At 56.8% G+C, this 20,971-nt stretch overlaps 2 protein-coding genes across 2 annotated transcripts in view; one reads left to right on the forward strand and one right to left on the reverse strand.

The window, feature by feature from the left end:
* SLC12A9 (solute carrier family 12 member 9) overlaps nt 1-4,164 on the reverse strand; it is a 21,244-nt gene extending 17,080 nt beyond the window's left edge. The window contains exon 1 of the mRNA XM_069486425.1: nt 4,001-4,164. Coding sequence (XP_069342526.1) covers nt 4,001-4,019 — 19 coding nt within the window. The 5' untranslated portion in view covers nt 4,020-4,164. The remainder of the gene's footprint in view (nt 1-4,000) is intronic.
* On the forward strand, nt 3,525-20,156 carry EPHB4 (EPH receptor B4). The gene is made up of 17 exons (XM_069486420.1): nt 3,525-4,069; nt 6,732-6,802; nt 7,071-7,358; nt 8,101-8,497; nt 9,435-9,590; nt 9,839-10,171; nt 10,509-10,633; nt 11,015-11,180; nt 12,300-12,402; nt 12,649-12,713; nt 12,825-12,938; nt 13,034-13,281; nt 16,476-16,691; nt 16,959-17,108; nt 17,522-17,715; nt 17,901-18,056; nt 19,110-20,156. The coding sequence occupies exons 1-17, from the start codon at nt 4,018-4,020 to the stop codon at nt 19,237-19,239; spliced, it is 2,964 nt and encodes a 987-aa protein (XP_069342521.1). The 5' UTR covers nt 3,525-4,017; the 3' UTR covers nt 19,240-20,156.
* Nucleotides 20,157-20,971: the final 815 nt, after the last annotated feature.

A 20,971-nucleotide genomic window follows, 5' to 3' on the forward strand; every position in this document is an offset into this window, starting at 1 on the left:
AGGTTACAGTGAGCTATGATAGGGCCACCACATTCCTGGGTGACAGAGTAAGACCCTGTCTCTAAATAAATAGTCACCAAATATACATTAAGCACTTATTATGGGCCAGACCTGCACAGGACTTACAGTGGGGGGCATAACATCTGTTTACCTGCTTTCCTGAAACACAGAGCCACACACAAGTAAATATACAATCACTAATAAATTAATGAAGTTTTATATACACTTTGTATAGGACACTCTGCATAAAGGGGTGGGTTCAGATTTTGTGGGTCCTAAAGTTTATACAATTTGGGGGACCTTCCTTAAGAAAGTGAAAATAAAATTATGATTATAAAATTAGATATAAAAATTAATGTGTTTAGATTGAGAAATCACAACCAGTGGCAAATGTTTAAAAGGTGACAAATATAAATATTACAAAATCTAGAAAAATAACAATATTTGTAGCAAATAAGCCTGATACACCTCTGTAATACTTTCATTTCCTATCTTTTTCTTAGATGTGTATTCTTTGACCACCTATTACAAAAATCATCTATAATTACCTATGATAATGATTTCTGTAATATTGTTTTCTATTCTCTCTGTCAGTCTTTAGTATAACCGATCAAATTTTTTTTCTTTCGTTATTGAGGGTTTATAAAAAGTTCTTTGATCTTTACAACTCATAATTGGGAATGTCAAAACCTCTATCAAATTTCTTTCATAATAGAGCTGTAAAATTTCAGATCAAGTGTTCTCCTGCTGTGACACACACTAAAAACTGTTTAAATTGATGGCATTCATTAACTAGGGCGGTGGAAGAAGCCAGGCAGGTGAGAGGCACTGGGGCTTAAACTTCATGAACTTCCAGGTAAACCTGAACTTTGTACCTGACACAATTAGGTGGCCCAGAAGGGGGGAAACTGGGATATGGGAAGAGAGGTGACAAGGTCAATGATTTACTGAGAAAAGGGATGATTTGTTGTTTGTTATTTATTACACATAGGAAAAGTCCTAACTCTAACACTATGCAAAACAACTCTCACTATGTGGACAACAAAAAGAAACTCTACCAGCTATTCGGGGATGCTCTGCACAAGTCCTGGCAAGGCAGTGTGTGACAACAGTGTATTGCTCTGGGCAGGGAATGAGGGTGACAGCCTAACATCTGGGATGGGGGGACAGTGAAGTGCTCTAATAATGAGGAAAGGAGAGATTTGTTGAGGTCTGTAGAACAAGCATGGATTCAGGTAGCGACACTGCTCACCTGTGTCATGCAATTCAATGGCTACTGAATTAGCTTGCCTGGAAAGCGGTTCTGGGTTCTGGGTGGTCTAGGTATGGAGGAAATGATCTCACGCACACAGGATAGACCAAGGGTGGTTCCTGAGAAGTGGAGTGAAAGATCTCAGATGTCATCGCCATGGAAAGGGGAAATCACGGGATTTTCACCAGATTATAATGCATGAGATGATACAAAAAAAATTATATTAATTTTCACCAGATTCTCTTTGAGGCAGGAGCCATGTTTTGCATATCTTAAAAACTAGCACAGTGATCACTTGGCACGTAGTAGATGCTCAATAAAGGTTTCATTTATTCACTCTTTGATTCTTTGAGTCGTATACACTAGGTACTAGGAACCTGGTTATAGGCTGGGGAGTGGGGCTGATGACCTGACATGGGATAGGATGGGTGTTTTCTAACCTAGGGCCCTCTCTGCCCTTTAGCTGAGGGGTCCTGGCCCCCAGGGATCAATACACAGGGCTCCAGTTTGAAGGGAGCTGCTTCACCCCTTCACCCCTCTGTCTCATCAAGCCGCTCAGTCCACCCTGCCTCATTTCGCTGTGGTGTGTGTCTCTCCCTTGTTCAGGCATGTGACTCCTCTGTGTACCCACCCCCTCATGATGAACTGCATCTCCCACTAAATGGGAAAATTCAAGCAATCAAGGGTCTGGGGACAGGGGTGTCAAGGGCACAGCCCAGGAGGAGATAGAAGACATAACTTTTAGAGCATAGAAGATCTATGCGGGGGGGGCGGGGGGGCAACAAAAGGGGAGGGTTGGGGGCACGTGTGGAAGACAGGGAGGGAGAGCTGCATAAGAGAAGGGAAGGCCGGCCCAGATCGGGAAGGGAGGAGGGGATTCCCAGCTCCAGCCTGGTCTGCCTGGCTCCAGCGAAGCCGGCTGTTTCCTGCCCTCGGTGACCCCCCCACCCCGGAGCAGGACCCAGGCAGGGCAACGAGGAAGGGCAGGGGTGTGGGGAGCACCTCTTGTGGAGGAAGATAAGTAGGCTGGGACAAGAGGTCATCCCAGGCCTGGCTGTCCTCTCTGGGCGGTGGGGGTCAGGGAGCTCGGCAGCCCCCCAAGCATCCTGGACGACTCCTTCCTTATCTTTTGGCCGCTTAGCTGCTCCAGACTCTGTCCCCCTTAATTACTTTCTGAGTCGAAGTCCTTTCCTTCCAGCTCTTGCAGGGGCTGGCTCCCGCAGCACACACAGCCCCATCCCTCCACCCAGTGATCCACACTATAGGTGCCCTGAAGTAGAAAGGGGGGGCTGGTGGGAGGAGCACAGCTTTCCTGGACCCTCCCTACTAAGTGATGGATGGGAAGTGGGGGGAGTTGGCAATGAGAGGAAGGGCCCCTCCCAACCATCCCGAGGGCCCCCAGGAGCCAGACAGGAAACAGCCTCAGGAAAGACAGCAGCAGCAGCCCCAGCCCCAGCCTCCGGGGTCACGGCTGCGGGCGGAGGGGGAACCCCCCCCAAACGTGAGAGTGAGAGTGAGAAGGGTGATTTGCAGATCTATCCGGACCCCTCACCCTCTGGGACAAACCTACCTTTTATTTACCTTCGCTTCCTTGATTTTTCTATACTCCTCCCCAGCGCAACCCAGTGCGCACCTCCTCTGCACATTTTCAGCGCTAGGCTGCGCGCACAGTAGGTCCCCAATACTTAATGTTTAGGGAATGATTGTGTGAACGTTCGCTCCGGGTCCTCTGGGCGAGCCTCCATCCTCAAAAGCTTCTACCTCTTTCTTTCTCCTTCCCTTCCCCCCCCGCCCCCCCGCAATTCCCTGCGCCAACTAGGGGTGGTGGGCTCATCCAAGAGTGGAATCTCAGGTCCGCAGCGAGGTCAGAGCGGGCTTTGTGTGTGTGCTGCATGCACATTGCGCGCACGCCCGTGCGGCCCTCCGTGTTGCTCGGTGTGTTCCCTGCTCGCCTGGTGTCTGCTAGGTTCGGGCTTGTCCCGGGGGTCCCTGGGCCCCAGCCCGGACATGCTCGGTCCCGGGCAAGGCGCACGGCCACTGTGCTCGTCTGGGCGGTCCCCGGGCTCCTCGCCCGCTACCCCTCCCCCTTCGCCAAACTTTCTCCCAACTTCCCGACCTGCTCCGCTGGGCGCCCCTCTCCGCTTCCCTCATGAATTATTCAGCAGCGCGCGCTCCAATGAGCGTGCCCGGGCCCCCTCGTCGAGCCCGGGCTGGGGGGAGCTGCCCCGCCCCCCGCGCGCCCCTCCCTCCCGGGCCAGGCGCCGCCCGGCCCAGTCCCAGCGCGGCCCAGCCCCGGCCCGGCCCGCCCGGCCCCTCGCCGTAGTCTCCCTCCCTCCCGCTCCGTCCCCGCTCGGGCTCCCACCCTCCCTGCCCGCGCGGAGCGCACTTGGCCCCGCAGCGCAAGCAGCGTCACTCCAGGGAGGGGGGGAGAACGCGAACCGGCGGCTCACCCCCCGCCAGCCGGGGCGGGACCCCGAGGCCCCGGAGGATCCCCTACTCCAGCCACGTCTCGCTCTGCGCCCGCCCGGCGCGGCCACTGCCAGGACGCCCCCGGCCAGCCGCCTGCGCGCGCGGCGGAGACACGGGGCCACACCTGGGCGCCGCCTCCCGGTGCCCGGCGCGCCCGCATGGCCCCGCGCTAAGGGCGCCGACGGAGAGTCCCGCGCAGGGAGTTGGCGTCCACCCGCCCGGGGGAGGGGGGTCAAACCTGGGGGGGCTAGGGCCCCCCAAACTCGGATCGGATCCTACCGGAGTCAGGCGGCGCCATGGAGCTCCGGGCGCTGCTCTGTTGGGCTTCGCTCGTCACCGCTTTAGAAGGTGAGTTTCCTTGGGGGCACCCCGTCACTCCTTGGGCCCCCAAAGTTGGGTCTCGGAGTAGAGAAGCCGACCTCTCTCTACCCCTACCCCAGCACCCCAACCCAGACGCTTCGGACCAACGGAGCTGGAGCGGGAGGGGGGGCGGGGAGGAGGCGGCCCGGCGGGGAGTGGAGTTTTCTTTTGTTTGGGAAGAGATGGAGTCGAGCGGCGACCCGGGACGCTCCCCTAGCTCGGCTCCCCCGATTCGTACTGCTGACTCCAGACGACCTTGGCAGCCTTTCCTGCCCTCCCTACCCCGAACTCCAAAACTATCCGCAGAGTTTCTGTCCCACTCCCCACCTCTCCCCAAACATGAGGGAACGTTTCTGGAAGAGCAACTGCAGACCAGGCAGAACTTCGGGCTAGGCCATAAAACGACCCCCGCCGGCAGTTCCTTAGCATCCACACCTTGGTCCCGCAATTGCACACTGCTGTCAGGATGGCCTCCTGCATTTGCACTCCACACACACACACCCCCCCCCCATCGCTCTCCCAGCCACTGCCCTTGCTGCAGTGCGACCCCTTCCCTGGTTTCCCCCGGCTGCACCCCACCCCTCTAAATGCTGTCTAGACCCCCGTCCTGCCTGAGTCCTTCAGCTGGCCAGCAGAAATGGACCTACACAGCCCGTGTGGCCCTAACTCAGCCCAACTATGACCTCCTAGTCTCTCCTCCAAATGTCTGTTTTTCTATATTCATCTCCAAATATTTCTTCATCCATGAGTCTGTGTCCCCGCTCCGCCCCTAGAGGGGGAGCCCAGAGCCCTATAAACCCTCCTGGATCCCTAATCTCCTTTCTGTGAGCTGCTTCCCACCCCTTCACTGCCTATCAAAGGGGTCTCTAGGGAGTGGGCCGTCGGGGCCTCCTGCAGGGGGAGGAATCAAAGACAGGTAGGGGGAAAACCCCTCTCCCCCAGGCAGGGCAGGTCTGCTCTGGGCTGGGGATCAAAGGAGAGGCGTGGGGAGGGAGTGAAGGTGGGTTTGCCCGGCTCAGAGAAAGAAAGGGGAGAGGACCGTGGACGGGGGAAGAAGGAGGCCAAAGGGGCAGAAAAACCACAGGGCGAAGTGTGGCGAGAGGAAGGCATGGATGCAGAGAGGAAATGGTTACTCCCGTGCCTGTGCCTGAGGCCGCCCGAGCACCAGGCCTGTGCCTAGCGCTTCACAAATGCTATTTTCACCGTTCCCGACAACGCCGGGGGTGGGAGGTAGTATTGCCCCCATTTATCAGATGAAGAGACTGAGGCTTAGAAACGTTAAGTAATTTATCCAAAGCCATGTGCCCGAAGGAGGGTGAAAAGGGTGGGAGACACAAAAGCAAGAAGAGATAGAGACAGGAAGAGAAATGGCAGTGGACAGAGAGTGGGACAGAGAGAGGTGAGAGGCATTGAACTGACAGATCAAAGCAAGCTGGAGGCCGGAGCCCCAGATAGGGTGAGAGAAAGTGAGCCAGTGCTCAGCTGAGGACAGCCCTGAGGCAGAGACAGTGTGTAAATTGGAGACAGGAAAACACTATCCAGCCTGGAACAATGGAGGGTGGAGACGGCAGCCTCTATCCCCCCCTCCCCAGAACCCGGGCATCCTGTCCCCAATGTGCTGTGCTGTCTCCTGCCACCCTTGGGGGCCCAGGGCCTCACCTCAGGCTGGTCAGGTCTGCCTGCCTCCTGCCCCAGCCCCCTGGACATCACTAGGTCCCTGGGAGGAGCTGTCCCACCTCCCACCCACCCCCCTTCCTTCCCTCCTGCAGTCCCCATGGTGCTGGTCCCAGGTGTGCTGCTGACTCCCCCGGGGGGGCCCCATCTCTGCTCCTCCCAGGGGACCCCCCACCTTCCCCCCCGTCCTTACGCCACCCTCCACTGCCACCCTCCACTGCCGGGGGCTGTGTAGTTTTTCCTAATCCCCCCTTCCGCCAGTGCCTGTCCCCTCCCCCATGATGCAAGCCAAGCCAGGTGTGTTCATCCCCCCACCCCCATTCTCCTCCCCTTCCCGTAACCAAATCCAGATGTGAGGCCTCTGCAGGGCCCAGGGCGGGAACCCAAGCGTCCTGGCCTCCAGCACTTCCTTGAGGACTGGCGGGGAGGGGTTCTGGGGAGGGGACAGGGCTGGGCCTCAGTTGCAGAGCACCACTTTAGAGGAGGGAGGCGGTGGAGGCCTGAAGAGGGGCTGGGGACTTGGAAGGGGAGTGGAGTTGGGTGGGGGTAGACAGGGAAGGGAATGTAGAGGCTGAGACAGCCCCTAGGGAGGTGTGTCCTCTGCCAGAAGCCCTTTGCCCACGTGCTGGGTGCTGGGTGCTGGTCAGGCCCAGGGCAGCTCTCCTTTTAACCCTTTCTGCACTGTTGACCCTGCTTCCCTTCCAGCATTTTGGTTTTTGCCCCTGCTTTAGGGCACAGCCCTCAGGGAGGCCTAGATCTGTGGGGGTCTGGGGGCTGGGGCTGTTGGGGGTGGGGTTGGCATTCAGAAAAAGAGGTGGGAAGTCAGAGGGGGGTACAGAGGGCATAGCTTGCCCCCCCCACCCCGCACTCCTCTAGCTTGGAGCTAAGAGGACCCACCTGTCTCAGTTCCCAGGGGTCTGGTCCTCCTGGCCCCCGCCCTGCCCCAAGTGCTGACTTTGTCTCTCGTCTGTCTCAGAGACCCTGCTGAACACAAAACTGGAAACTGCTGATCTGAAGTGGGTGACGTTCCCTCAGGTGGAGGGGCAGGTAAGAGCGAGGCCCGGGAGCTGGGGCTCTGGAGGGAAACTGAGGGAGGAAGGAGGAGGGGTGACTGCACTGCCTGCTTCCTGTACCCCCCTCGCCGCCCCAGATGGCAGTAGCCTGAGCAAGTGTTCCTCTGAGCCCTTGCTCTGAGAGGACCCCCAGCAGCCTCTCCCCCAGTTCCTCCTAGTTCCCCCTTGCTCCGTGAGAAACGCCCCATGCAGAACCCCCCCCCCCCCGCAGTGGCCCCAGGCTGAGCCCCTTCTCCCCACAGTGGGAGGAGCTGAGCGGCCTGGACGAGGAGCAGCACAGTGTGCGCACCTACGAGGTGTGCGACGTGCAGCGGGCCCCAGGCCTGGCCCACTGGCTGCGCACCGGCTGGGTCCCACGGCGCGGTGCCGTCCACGTGTACGCCACGCTGCGCTTCACCATGCTCGAGTGCCTGTCCCTACCGCGGGCCGGGCGCTCCTGCAAGGAGACCTTCACCGTCTTCTACTACGAGAGTGATGCTGACACGGCCACAGCCATCTCGCCAGCCTGGATGGAGAACCCCTACATCAAGGTACGCAGCCGCCCTGGGACTCGGCCTCGGCCAAGGTGGGCTCCTAGCAAGCAGGCCTTTGGCAGGGCTGCAGGGGGCTGGAAGGAGGAGGCTTAACTCTGGGGAGGGAAGAAGGTGGTCCCCAGGGTGGAGCAGTGGAGTGCATGTTGGCTGCTTGGCCAGCCCCCCTGGGAGGCCCAGGCTCATGCTGCTCCTGCGACACCTCAGCCGCCCTACCCCACTGTGCTTCTGTTCCCTGACTACACCTTCACAGCCCCCGGCTCCGCGTCACCTGATGCATCGCCCTGCATGCTTTCTCCCGGCCTCTTCCACCCAACCCCTACCTGTCTTCCAAGTTCCAGCCCGAGGTCTCTCTGTGCGGCCTTGGCTGATTCTGTGTGCCCTGGAATCCCGCACTGCGCACATAGCTAGCCCAGCACCGTGGTGCTTTATGACTTCTCTGGGAGGCATTCGTTTCTGTCTTTTTGGCTCTGGGGTCAGGGCCTGGTGTGGCGTAGCTATTGGTAAATGTTTGTTGAACGAGTAAGCGAACGGGTGCAGGACAGAGGCTGGATACATGGTAGGAGCTCGTTAAGGATGAATGGACAATGTTGGAGCCTGCAGGAAAGTGTGCACGTGGAAGGAGGAGAGAACGTTCCGGAACAGGAACCCAGGAAGTCAGGGAGGGTGAGCTGGGAAGAAGATAGTCCCTGGGTCCTCACGGGAGTGGGGACAGCAGCAGTGCATCTTCCCCGCCCGGCAGGTGGACACGGTGGCTGCTGAGCATTTGACCCGGAAGCGCCCTGGAGCCGAGGCCACCGGGAAGGTGAACATTAAGACCCTCCGTCTGGGACCACTCAGCAAGGCCGGCTTCTACCTAGCCTTCCAGGACCAGGGGGCCTGCATGGCGCTGCTGTCCCTGCACCTCTTCTACAAGAAGTGTCCCCCACTAACTGTGAACCTAACCCACTTCCCGGAGACTGTGCCTCGGGAGCTGGTCGTGCCTGTCGCAGGGAGCTGCGTGGCCGATGCCGTCCCCGCCCCAGGCCCTGGCCCCAGCCTCTACTGCCGCGAGGACGGCCAGTGGGCCGAGCAGCCGGTCACAGGCTGCAGCTGTGCTTCGGGGTTCGAGGCTGCCGAGGGGAACACCAAGTGCCGAGGTGAGGGCTGGAGCTTCCCCCACGAAGCCTGCCTATCCGGGGGAGGGTCCGACACGCCACTCGTGGACCCACCTCTTAAGTTTTCGTTTTGAACATTCTTCACTCTCCTGGGCACTCAGTTCCTGGAAGGCCCGTTTTCTGAGCCCTTCCTCACTTCCAGATTCTTCTCTCCAACCCTGTCCAATTCCAGGTGCAGGACTGGCCTGGGGAGGGAACCTTGTCTGGCTCAGGACAAAGGGGTCATGGTGTCTGTTCTTGTTCATTGTGGCCTCTAATTTGCTGATAGTGAATTCTCACTTAGCTTCTTCTCTGGAGCAGGGCTGCTTGGCCTGGGTTTTATAGATGGGATGTAGGGAATCCGTGGGCTTTGGTGGAGGAAAAAAATGACTTTTTATTTTCACGACTCTCCACCTGAAATTCCACTGTGTGGAATGTCAGCAACTGCCCTGTGGTCGCAACAGGACCTGAGACTTGAGCACCTGACAAATCACGGGTACCTGCAGCCCATTCCAGGTGCCTCAAGAATCTCAAAATGTTGTTTTTGCTCACCATGACTTCCACATCACAGAGATTATGAGACCTGCTACTATATCTTGTTAATAAAGAAATGCAAATATTGCTGTATCATGAACTTCTTTTCTTAATGTTTTGATCATTTCAACTTATTTTGCTTCCTTTGCAATCCAATTTTGTGATGTACGTTTAAAATCGTTATCCTGAGCAGGGATCTGTAGGCTTCCCCGGACTGCCAAGGTCAGGGTCATAAATGGTTAGGACCCTGCTGTGGAGGGAGGGTCTCCTTTCTCCTCGTAGAGGTCAGGTTTCTGACATCCTTCTTCCGTTCTCCTGCCTTAGCACTTCGTGCAGCCTTAAATCCAAAAGGATGTTTGGTGCATGCTTTTGATGAAAAATCTCTCTCTCTCTCTCTGTCTCTCAGCCTGTGCCCAGGGCACCTTCAAGCCCCTGTCAGGAGAGGGGTCCTGCCAGCCGTGCCCAGCCAACAGCCATTCTAACACCATTGGATCACCTGTCTGCCAGTGCCGCATTGGGTACTTTCGGGCCCGCACGGACCCCCGGGGTGCACCCTGCACCAGTAAGTGACCGGTAGCCAGGGGCAGTTCATTGGGAAGGGAGTGCAGACCTCTGGGGCGGACCCACCACAGCCCCCGTCCTCCCCGGGCTTCCTCCTGTGGACCCTGGCACACTGGTCCCCAGCCTGGGGGAGCAGGTGAAACACACCATCTCCAAGGCAGGAAGTTGTCGCGGCTGCCTGTCCCTCTGCTGCCCCCTCCCTGCCCTGCGGATTGGGGCAGCCTCTGCCTGACTCCCCCTCTCCCACAGCCCCACCCTCCGCTCCACGAAGCGTGGTCCCTCGCCTGAATGGCTCCTCCCTGTACCTGGAGTGGAGTGCCCCCCTCGAGTCCGGCGGCCGAGAGGACCTCACCTACGCGCTCCGCTGCCGAGAGTGCCGCCCCGGGGGCTCCTGCACGACCTGCGGGGGAGACCTGACCTTCGACCCCGGGCCCCGGGACCTGGTGGAGCCCTGGGTGGCAGTTCGAGGGCTGCGTCCTGACTTCACCTATACCTTCGAGGTCACTGCCTTGAACGGGGTGTCCTCCTTAGCCACAGGGCCCGTCCCGTTTGAGCCTGTCAATGTCACCACTGACCGAGAGGGTGAGACTGGGGGCCAGGCAGCCCGTGGTTGGATGGGAGACACACGTCAGTGGGAAAGGCCTGCAAGGGGTGTGGATGGGCTGGGGGCCTGACCGGCAGGGGTGGGGCTGGGGAATGGGGTCCCTGGGAAGCGTGGAGGGTCAAGGTTTTTGGGGCAGGAAGCAGAAAGAGAGAGATGCAGAGGTAGCCAGGCGGGGGCCAGGCAGGGAGGATCAGAAGGAGTTCCCGGAACAGCTGGAGGGGGGACACGTGTAGCCAGCAGAGGGAGAGTTAGAAAGAGGTGGACCTGCCATGGTGGACCTGCCATGCAGAAGGGCCTGTGTGTCTCTGTCCCCAGTGCCCCCAGCGGTGTCCGACATCCGGGTGACTCGGTCATCACCCAGCAGCTTGAGCCTGGCCTGGGCTGTTCCCCGGGCGCCCAGTGGAGCCGTGCTGGACTACGAGGTCAAGTACCATGAGAAGGTAAGACCAGGCTCTGGCCCTGGGGGTGGGGCTGGGACACCTGAACTGCAGGCATCTGGCAGCATTTGAATTCCAGCTCTGCCAGGTGTTAGCTGTGTGACCGTGGCTGGCCCCTTGGCTGCCTCAAGCCTCAGTCTCCCAGTCTGTAGAACAGCTGGGAGAACAGGCCCAGCACAGAATCGCTGCAAGTAGATGATACAATGAATGCAAAGCCCACCGCACAGTACGTGTAGAAGTGAGCCAAGAGGCCTCACCTGTCACCTGCCGCCCAGCAGGACCACGATGCTAGTGATGGGGTCACAGGAGTGTGGGGGGAAGCAGGAAGAGCCGCAGAAACTGGGGGCCCTGGGTGACAGCCAGTCCCCGCCTCCTCCTGGACAGGGCGCCGAGGGCCCCAGCAGTGTGCGGTTCCTGAAGACGTCGGAAAACCGGGCGGAGCTGCGGGGGCTGAAGCGGGGAGCCAGCTACCTGGTGCAGGTGCGGGCGCGCTCTGAGGCCGGCTATGGGCCCTTCGGCCAGGAGCACCACAGCCAGACCCAGCTGGACGGTGAGCCTGGGGGGCAGCGCGAGGTCAGGGGACCCCAAAGTCACATCCCTGCACCCCTCTTTCTCCCCACTGCAAGGCACAGCCTAGTGGGGAGAGGGTAGGGTGTAGAAACCAAAACCCACAGCTGGGCATGAAGTCTGGCTTGGCGGCCGACCGGCTTCGTGACCTTTTGCAACAGCCTGACCTGTGAGCCCGGGTCCCTCATCCAGTAAAATGGGAATGTCGTGAAGCCTGTCACAGGGCTTTGAGGATTAAATGAGGTAGCATGTGTTGGTTCTAATGTGCTGGAACAGTGGCTTTCTAAACCTTGTGACTTTTAAAAAATTTTTTATTGAGATGTAATTCCTATGCCATACAATTCACCCATTTCGAATGTACAAAATTCGATGGCTTTTAATATATTCACAGAATTGTGCAGCCATCACCACAATTTTAGGACATTTCCAGCACCCTAAAAAGAGAACCTACACCCCTTAGCCGTCATCGTCATCCCCCAATCCTCCTGTCGCCCCAGCCCCTGGCAAACACTGATCTACTCTCTGTCCCTGTGGACATGCCTACCCCGATATTTCATAGAAATGGAATCCTGCAATGTGTGGTCTTTTGTGACTGGCAGCTTCTTTCACTGAGCATAACGAGTTTCATCCATGTCGCGGCATGTTGACAATGCTACGTTTCTTTTTATGGGGGAATAATAATCCATTGTATGGATATAGCACATTTCATTTATACATTCATCTGTTGATGGACGTTTGGGTTGTTTCCACTGTCTGGCTATAGGTCTTAATTTTTCGCCTTTAGAACCTTTCATTTAAAGGAGAATTTTTGTGGACACGAGTATTTATGATAGAACAAAATCCAAATTGCTCTGGCAGTGACCGGGTTGGGAGACATCCCCCCCTTACCCTGAGGGATTTCAGAGGAGCCCACAGGCCCGTGGAGAATAGTTCAAAACCCACTGTTCATCCCCTGCCCCCACTCCCCTGTGTCCTCTCCCTCCACCCGTCCCACCGTGCTGGGGGCCTGGGCTTAAGAGACCACAGCTCAGGAGCCACAGGCCGGGGCTGGGGCCCGCAGGGGCCACTGGGGTCTCCTGGTCAGCAGCCTTTTCTCCCTCAGACAGTGACAGCTGGCGGGAGCAGCTGGCCCTGATTGCAGGCACAGCAGTCGTGGGTGTGGTGCTGGTCCTGGTGGTCATTGTCATCGCGGTTCTCTGCCTCAGGTAAGGGCTCTGAGCACCTGGAGGCCCTGAGGAGATTGCCACCTGCCCGCGTGGTCCAGGGCAAGCCTTTCTGGGTGCCCCACCAGCCTGTGTCCCCTTGGAATCATCTCCTGTCCCTGTCCCTCCCTTCCCCATGTTCCTCTATGAGGACATAGCGACTCGTGACTCAGTTTACCCATGTTCCTCTATGGGGACATAAAGATATGTGACTCAGTTTACCTTTTGCTTCTTTCTCACTGGCTACAGGAAGCAGAGCACTGGGAGAGAAGCAGAATATTCGGACAAACACGGACAGTATCTCATCGGGCACGGTGGGTCGCCCTAATCTGGCGGAAACAGGGGCTGGGGGGCAAGAGGGTGTCCTCCGAGTCATGGCCATGGAAGTTGCTCCCTGGCTAACGGGGCCCTGCCCGGTTCCCCAGGTACTAAGGTCTACATTGACCCCTTCACTTACGAAGACCCGAATGAGGCTGTGAGGGAATTTGCCAAAGAGATCGACGTCTCCTATGTGAAGATTGAAGAGGTGATTGGCGCAGGTGAGAGGCAAACTGCCTGGCACCGGGCATGCGGTGGAGGGCACCAGGGCCACGCCGGGGCTCGAGGGGAGCTGACCCTCGTGTCCTTGCTGCAGGGGAGTTTGGCGAGGTGTGCCGGGGCCGGCTCAAGGCCCCCGGCAAGAAGGAGAGCTGTGTGGCCATCAAGACCCTGAAGGGTGGCTACACGGAGCGGCAGCGGCGCGAGTTCCTGAGCGAGGCCTCCATCATGGGCCAGTTCGAGCACCCCAACATCATCCGCCTGGAGGGCGTGGTCACCAACAGTGTGCCCGTCATGATCCTCACTGAGTTCATGGAGAACGGCGCCCTGGACTCCTTCCTGCGGGTGAGCCGCTCGGCCCCTCCCACGCGCCCTGCACTCCCCGCCTGCGGCCAGAGAAGCCAGGAGCTTCGGCCTGTCTGTGGGGCCCGCTGACCCATACAGCTAAGGGGCTGTCATTCCTTTTTTTGACAAATACTTACTGACGCCTCCTGCACACCAGCCACTGTGCTAGGCCCCAGGAATTAAACCAGGCGCAAACAGGATTTCTGCTCCTGGAGAGTAGACAGCTCTGAAAACCAACAAGTAAACAAACAGGCTTTCTAAAAAAGTAAACAGATCATTTCAGAGGTGTAAAAAATCAAACAGGATCATGGAAAAGTGACTGGAGATGAGGTGGGAAGAGCTTATTTCATTTTTGTCACTTTAACAGATTTTACTGATTTTTATTATTTATATATATATATATATATTTTTTTTTTTTTTTTTTTTTTTTCTTTTTTTGAGACGGAGTCTCATTCTGTTGCCCGGGCTAGAGTGCCATGGCGTCAGCCTAATTCACAGCAACCTCAAACTCCTGGGTTCAAGCAATCCTCCTGCCTTAGCCTCCCGAGTAGCTGGGACTACAGGCGTGCACCACCATGCCCGGCTAATTTTTTCTATACATGTTTTTAGTTGTTTAGCTAATTTCTTTATATATATATATACATATATATATATATATTTTTTTTTTTTTTTAGTAGAAACAGGGTCTCGCTCTTGCTCAGGCTGGTCTCAAACTCCTCAGCTCAAGTAATCCACCGGCCTCGGCTTCCCAGAGTGTTAGAATTACAGGTGTGAGCCACTGTGCCTGGCCCGATTTTTATTATTATTATTATCATCATTTTAGAGATAGGGTCTCGCTCTGTTGCCAGGGCTGGAGTGCAGTGGCAAGATCATAGCTCACTGCAGCCCTGAACTCCTGGGCTCAAGTGATCCTCCCCCTCAGCCTCGTGGGTAGCTGGGAGTACAGGCGTAAGCCACTGAGCCTGGCTAATTTTTTTAATTTTTTGTAGAGATGGGGTCTCACTGTGTTGCCCAGGCTGGTCTCAAATTTCTGGCCTCAAGCAATCCTCCTGCCTCAGCCTCCCAAAGTGCTGGGATTATAGGCATGAGCTACTGTACCTAGCTATTTTTTAAACTTTATTGAGTATCTGGGGTTTTTTTTTTTTTTGGAAACAAGAATTTTGCTATATTGCCCCAGGTAGAGTGCTGTGGTGTCATCACAGTCCTCCAAAACTTCAAACTCATGGGTTCAAGCGATCCTCCTGCCTCAGCCTCCCGAGTAGCTAGGACTACAGCTGTGCACCACAATGCCTGGCTAATTGTTTCTATTTTTGGTAGAGACGAGGTTTCACTCTTACTCAGGCTGGTCTCGAACTCCTGACCTCAAGTGGTCCTCCCACTTTGGCCTCCCAGAGTGCTAGGATTACAGGTGTGAGCCACTGTGCCCAGCCTGGACATCTTTTTTTAAAAACGAAAACATTTTTCTATGTAGCAAAAGACCGTTGCATTTAACAGAATTACAGTGACTCTTTAGTATCACCTAATACCCAATTGATATTCATGTTTCCCCAGTTGTTCCCCAAAAATGTTCTTACTGCTGATTTATCCAAACCAGGATGCAGTTCAAGACCAGTCATTGCACTTGGTTATTATTTTTTATGAGCCTGTCTACATCCTGAACAGTTCCTTGTCGTGACACTGACTGATGAAGAGCTGGATCCTTGTCCCCCTGGATGTCCTGCCTTCTGGATTTATGCGATTTTTCCCCGTGGGAGTCATTTAGCTTGTTTCTCTGTATTTCTTATGAGGGAATCTCTATCTGAGGTTTTGATAAGTTCAAAATTCAGCTTTGGTGGCTAGACTACATGGGTGCCATCAGCAGACACGTGGGTGGTGCTGACACAGACCCTGGAGTGGCATGAGGACAGCCTGACCCCTCCCTTGTGGCCACCGGGGTGTGTGTGTTTATGTTGGTTCCGTACAAAGGTGCAGTTACAGGGAGAGGGGAGGGCTGGTGGGAGAAGAGATGACATCTGGGTAGATGAGAAAAAGCCAGTCTCGAGAAGATGGGGGGCGTATGTTGAGGACGGAGAGTTGAGACCCAGAGTGGGCAGGAACTTGGCATGTTTAAGAACTGGAAAGCCAGTGTGGTTGAACTCAGTGAGCAGAGGAGCAACGGTAGATCCCGAGGTGGGTGGTTCACAGGGAAGCCTGTGGAGGGGTTTAAGCAGGAGGGTGAGACGGTTCAAAGGGATCCCTTTGGCTGGGTACCGGAAGCAGGAGCAGAATCTGGGAGCCAGTGAGGGGGCTGTTGCTGTCATTCATTCAGGCTGCAGGGTAGGGGGAAGTGGTTGGATTGGGGACATGTTTGGAAGCAAGGCCAGCAAAACTTGCTGATGGATTGCAAGTGGCAGGAGAGGGGGAAGACAGAAACCAGCAGACTCTGAGGTCTACACCCTGGCCATTTGGCAGGTGGTGTTTTCGTGGACTGAGATGGGAGGCCTAGAGCAGGTGTGGGTTTGGAGCATGCATTCAGAATTGAGTTTTTGGACTCTGTGTCCCTGGCCCTGCAAGGCTGCAGAGTCCCCTGCATCCTAGCTGCACCCAGAAGATGGGATTAGTTAACTGTCTGTGACTGGTTGGTTTACCCGGTGAGAGCAAACTCCGTAAAGGTCAAGGTTGCGCTTTAGACCTTGGCTTTGGCACTGGTCACTGGTCATATTCGAGTTCCTCACTGTTTTCTTACAAAACAACACACAGCTGGTCCAAGAAGGCTGTGCTGAGATTGTGGCTGGATCAGCACAAAGGCATGTCCACCTGTAGACAGGTAGCTCAGAGCACTCTCCTCGCAGGACTGTCGAATGTAAGGGGCATGTTAGCTAAAACACACTCATTGAGTATTTCCTGGTTGTGAAGCACTGGGCTAGGTTAAATGGAAGAACAAATTTTAAAAGCATCCCCTTATATCTAATTGAGAGAGACTGAATGCGTGTCATTGAACAGTTACAGGCATCGTGTTGCGACATTGTAGTAAGAGCTGAGAGAACTCGGGGTGAGAAAGGAAGCGGCACCTGGGAAACTCGGTGGGCGGGCTCTACAGGTGACCTGTGAGGTGGGACTGGAAGTGACAGGCACAGTGCAGGAAGTGGACGGGAGGGGGAATGGCAGCGGGTGGGCTGTCCTAACCACGCCCCTCTCCCCTGTCTGCTCTGCAGCTGAATGACGGGCAGTTCACGGTCATCCAGCTGGTGGGCATGTTGCGGGGCATCGCCTCGGGCATGCGGTACCTGGCCGAGATGAGCTACGTCCACCGAGACCTGGCTGCCCGCAACATCCTGGTCAACAGCAACCTCGTCTGCAAGGTGTCTGACTTTGGCCTTTCCCGATTCCTGGAGGAGAACTCTTCGGATCCCACCTACACGAGCTCTCTGGTAAGGCTGGGGACCAGGGGTGTGAGGTGGTTTCTTACGGCCAGGTGGGGACGGCAGGTTGGAGAGGTGGGAGGCTGAGGGATTGGCGGCTCTGGTCCAGGGAGGGGGCAGTCAGCTTAGGGAACCCAGCTTGCAGGTGTCTAGGAAAAGGACAGAGTTGGGGAATTGGGGGCTTGGGTCTGAGCAAGGGGGAAAAGCAAAGGGCAGGGGGTCAGTGTGCCTGGACCAGTGAGTCCCTCGGCTCACCGTTTCCTGCCCCTCCTGCAGGGAGGAAAGATTCCCATCCGATGGACAGCGCCCGAGGCGATTGCCTTCCGGAAGTTCACATCTGCCAGTGATGCTTGGAGTTACGGGATTGTGATGTGGGAGGTGATGTCATTTGGGGAGCGGCCATACTGGGACATGAGCAATCAGGACGTAAGTGTCCCATGGTCACACCAAGCTTCCCTGGAGTGTTCTCTCACCTGGGATATGGGAGGGAGGGCCGGGTTCCTGGAGTGTCATTACTGTTGGGTCCTTGAGCTAAAGGGGGTGGCACAAGAAGAGTTGATCTTTGTATCAGAGCATTCGATGCACCATATTTGGGTCACAGAAGGACGTGGAGATGGAGGGCAGGTGGGGGGGGTTGCACGGCTACACCATAGCCCGACAGCTGCTGGGGCGTCCAGCCACCGAGAGCCTCGGCTCCGGCCAGGAGGGTTCCTGCATTTGAGATTCTGGGGGGCTGTGGCTCCCATCCCAGCATCTGCTAAGTCACCATCTCCTTGGGGCCCTTGGCATCTTCCTTCTTCCTGGACTGCCTCACCCAGCGTTTCTCCTCATCCTTCCAGGTGATCAATGCCATTGAACAGGACTACCGGCTGCCCCCACCCCCAGACTGCCCCACCTCCCTCCACCAGCTCATGCTGGACTGCTGGCAGAAGGACCGCAACGCCCGGCCCCGCTTCCCCCAGGTGGTCAGCGCCCTCGACAAGATGATCCGGAACCCTGCCAGCCTCAAAATCGTGGCCAGGGAGAATGGCGGGTGAGGACTCCAGGGAATGGGCCCTGCTCTCTGCAAACCACCTGCGAGCCACCCTCCCCTCCCAGAAGTATCCGTCCCTTTGGCAATAGTGGGACGATCTCTGTCTCCTCTGCAAGGCTGGGCTCGGCTTCTCCGCCCTGACTCAGGCCTGGTACTCAGCATTCCTCCCCATCCTTGCCCCCCAGGGCCTCGCACCCGCTCCTGGATCAGCGGCAGCCTCACTACTCAGCTTTTGGCTCTGTGGGCGAGTGGCTTCGAGCCATCAAGATGGGAAGATACGAAGAAAGTTTTGCAGCTGCTGGATTTGGCTCCTTCGAGCTGGTCAGCCAGATCTCCGCGGAGTAAGTGGCGGCAGGAGCTGAGGGGTTGGTGGGGATTGCGGAGCAGCTAGAGGGGCGCCTGGGAGCGGTGTGGGGGCCAGAGTGAGGCCTGCAGGGTCTGCAGGGCCTTTGGAGTCCACTTCTGGTGCCGACTGTTTCCTCAGAGGGACAACCCTAAGGAAGTTGCTCTGTGCCATGCCCAGAAGAGCCCTGAGCAGTGACAGCCCCTGGCGCTGAGGACCCAGGGCTCCTGGGCTAGTGTGTCCACCTCACCTCCTCCCGCCATCGAGGCCCCAGGCCATCTCCTTGGAGACTCACGATCTGTCACAATCTGTATCTATCTTTGCGCCTCTATCTACATTCCAGACCCGGCTCTCACATTAACAATGTGTCAACTCTGGTTCTGTTTTCCCACCCATAAAAGGAGAACACTGGACTCGGTTTTGGAGATCCTTTCCAGCTTTAATGTTAAACGGTTTTATGATTCCTTTGCCTCCCAAATGCTGTTTATCCCTGCTTGGCCTCCGTCTGGTACCCCTCCTTCCTGCCTCCCCATTTGTCTCCCGAGGTCTCCTCTCACCCCGGGTTGAATAGCAGGAGAAGGACTAGAAATCTGGAACCAGAGAGTCGCTGGCCAGTCTGCCCCGGGGGCCCGGGCGCTCCTCTCCCTGACTTGGCCCAGCTTCTCCTGGACACAGGGCCCTCCTCTGTCCCTATAACTGTTTCCAGGTGTCAGCAGCTCCAGGTCCTCTCCACACAGCTCTGACTCTCTCTCTTTGGCCTTTTCTTTCTCACTTCTCCTTCCCCCTACGTCTGTGTGGCTTTTCCCCCCAGCCTCGTTTTGTTGGCTTTTCTCTCTCTTTCCTGCCCTTCCCAGAGCCTCCAAGCCAGACCCCTCCCCACACACACTGCAGCTGCGCAGGACAGCAGCCTCTCTGGCTCCTAAATCCTCCGGAAACTGCCTGGCAACTGCTGATGCCAGTCCCCCTGTCCCACTGGCCTTCCCGATTGGCTGACAGGCCGGACCAAACCGTGGGGACCCTCTGCCTCACTGAGCTCTCTGTTCCTCCACAGGGACCTGCTCCGAATCGGAGTCACTCTGGCGGGACACCAGAAGAAAATCTTGGCCAGTGTCCAGCACATGAAGTCCCAGGCCAAGTCTGGAGCCCCGGGCGGGACAGGAGGACCAGCCCCGCAGTACTGACCTGCAGGAACTCCCCACCCCAGGGACACGGCCTCCCCTTCTTCCTGGGGCTGAGTGGGGACTCACAGAGGCCCCCATCCCTGTGCCCCACTGGATTGCACTTTGAACTCATGGGGTGGGGAGTTGGCAATTTGCAGAGACAGGATTTGGGGCTTCTGCCATATGGGAGTGTAGAAGTCACCCCCCGACATACCTGGGTGGGTAACCCCAGACCAAGGGTGAGGGTGCCTTTCCCTCAGGACTGGGTGTGACCAGAGGGGAAGGAAGTGCCCATAATCTCCTGACCTCCCCAGAGGGCTCCCCAGGTGCTCCCCCACCTTGACGAGTGTGTTCCTGCAGACCAAAGAGAGAGTGACGAGCTCCAGGGTGGAGCCTGTCCCAGGAGGCAGGAAGGGGTGTCATGGCCCAGTGACAAAATCATTGGGCTTTGACGTCCCAACTTGCTGCTTTCACCACCAAACTCAATCATTTTTCCCTTGTAAATGCCCCTTCCCCATCTGCTGCCTTCATATTGAAGGTTTTTGAGTTTTGTTTTTGGTCTTATCTCCCTCACCGCCACCCCCACCCCCGACCTTTTGTTTCGTTTTTCTACGGTCCTTGTCAAAACTTTTTGTGTTGGAGGTCACCTGTTTCGCTGTTGCCTCCTTTGCCCAAGTTGAAACAGGGACCCGTCCTTGTGTCTTTCCAGAACAGTGCCTTGGTCGCACCACAACCCCAGACATTCCCCTGCCCCCGCAGAGACCCCCAAGCTGTGTCTTGGGGGTTGTGGGGGTGGGTAGTGAAAAGGGCAGTGAGGTAGTGGTGGAAACCAGAGTCAAACGTCAAACGTCGGTGCTTGGAGGGTTCTTAAATTATATTTAAAAAAATAACTTTTTGTATAAATAAAAGAAAACGGGAAGTGTGCCAGCTCTGGAGGTGATTGGGAACCAGGACGGACTAGATCCTGAGGACCGTGGGGCCCGGGGGGGCTTTATGGCCCCCTGAGAGAGGGCTCAGGGGTCTAGGGACAGCAGGGCTTCAGTGGGGGGGCACGGTTCTGGGCCCCAGGGTGTGTTTGAGGTGGGGGTGGGGGCCTGAGAGATGAGTCACTGGCAGCTGCCTCTAACGGCTCCAGCTGGCTCTGCCAAGAGCCTGGGGCACCTCCGGGGTGGGGCTGCCTCCCCCCACCTCCCCTAGCAGAGGCAGGGGGCTGTGGGAGGGAAGGGAGACTTGAGCTCTGAGCCCTGCCCTTCAGCCCCCTAAAAGGGGAGGAGGGGGCACAGGCTGGGGCAGGGGGTCCAGTCATGAAGAAGACAGATGTGGGCCAGATGTTGACAGCTGGGGCTGGTTTAGAGGCCGTGGGGGAGAGCAGGGAGAGGCAGGAGCGGACCCCCCACGTGTACACACAGGCTATGCTGTGGCCTCGAGGACAATTCCCCCATTCAAGATGCTGCCCAGGCAGGTTCTCCCAGCCTCCTGGGAAGGGGAGGGGAGGGGGAGCCTCCTGAGTGTCACACCCCCACCCCCACCCCCCACTTCTCCCTGCCCAACAGGAAGATGAGGATGGGCGCAATCCCCAGCTCCAACTGCCCGGTTTTCTTTCCCGCCATCTTTGCAGTTGCCTTCTTTTCTCCCGGTGTCTGCCCTCCCTCCGGGACACCTGTAGGGGCAGGCCTGGTGCAGCTGGAGGAGCTTTTTCCATTTCTGTACCTCAGTCGCCCCCTGGTGTTGTATATGGGTCAGTGCGGGGTCC

The sequence above is a fragment of the Eulemur rufifrons genome, chromosome 14 (genome assembly GCF_041146395.1).
Source record: "Eulemur rufifrons isolate Redbay chromosome 14, OSU_ERuf_1, whole genome shotgun sequence".
Taxonomy (NCBI): Eukaryota; Metazoa; Chordata; class Mammalia; order Primates; family Lemuridae; genus Eulemur; species Eulemur rufifrons.

What these genes read in the sequence shown, in the direction of transcription:
- EPHB4 (XM_069486420.1), top strand. Translation starts at nt 4,018, where the DNA reads ATGGAGCTCCGGGCGCTGCTCTGTTGGGCTTCGCTCGTCACCGCTTTA. An exon ending in TGGAGAACCCCTACATCAAG is followed by an intron (nt 7,359 to 8,100) that starts GTACGCAGCCGC and finishes CCCGCCCGGCAG; the next exon opens with GTGGACACGGTGGCTGCTGA. An exon ending in GTCAGCCAGATCTCCGCGGA is followed by an intron (nt 18,057 to 19,109) that starts GTAAGTGGCGGC and finishes GTTCCTCCACAG; the next exon opens with GGACCTGCTCCGAATCGGAG.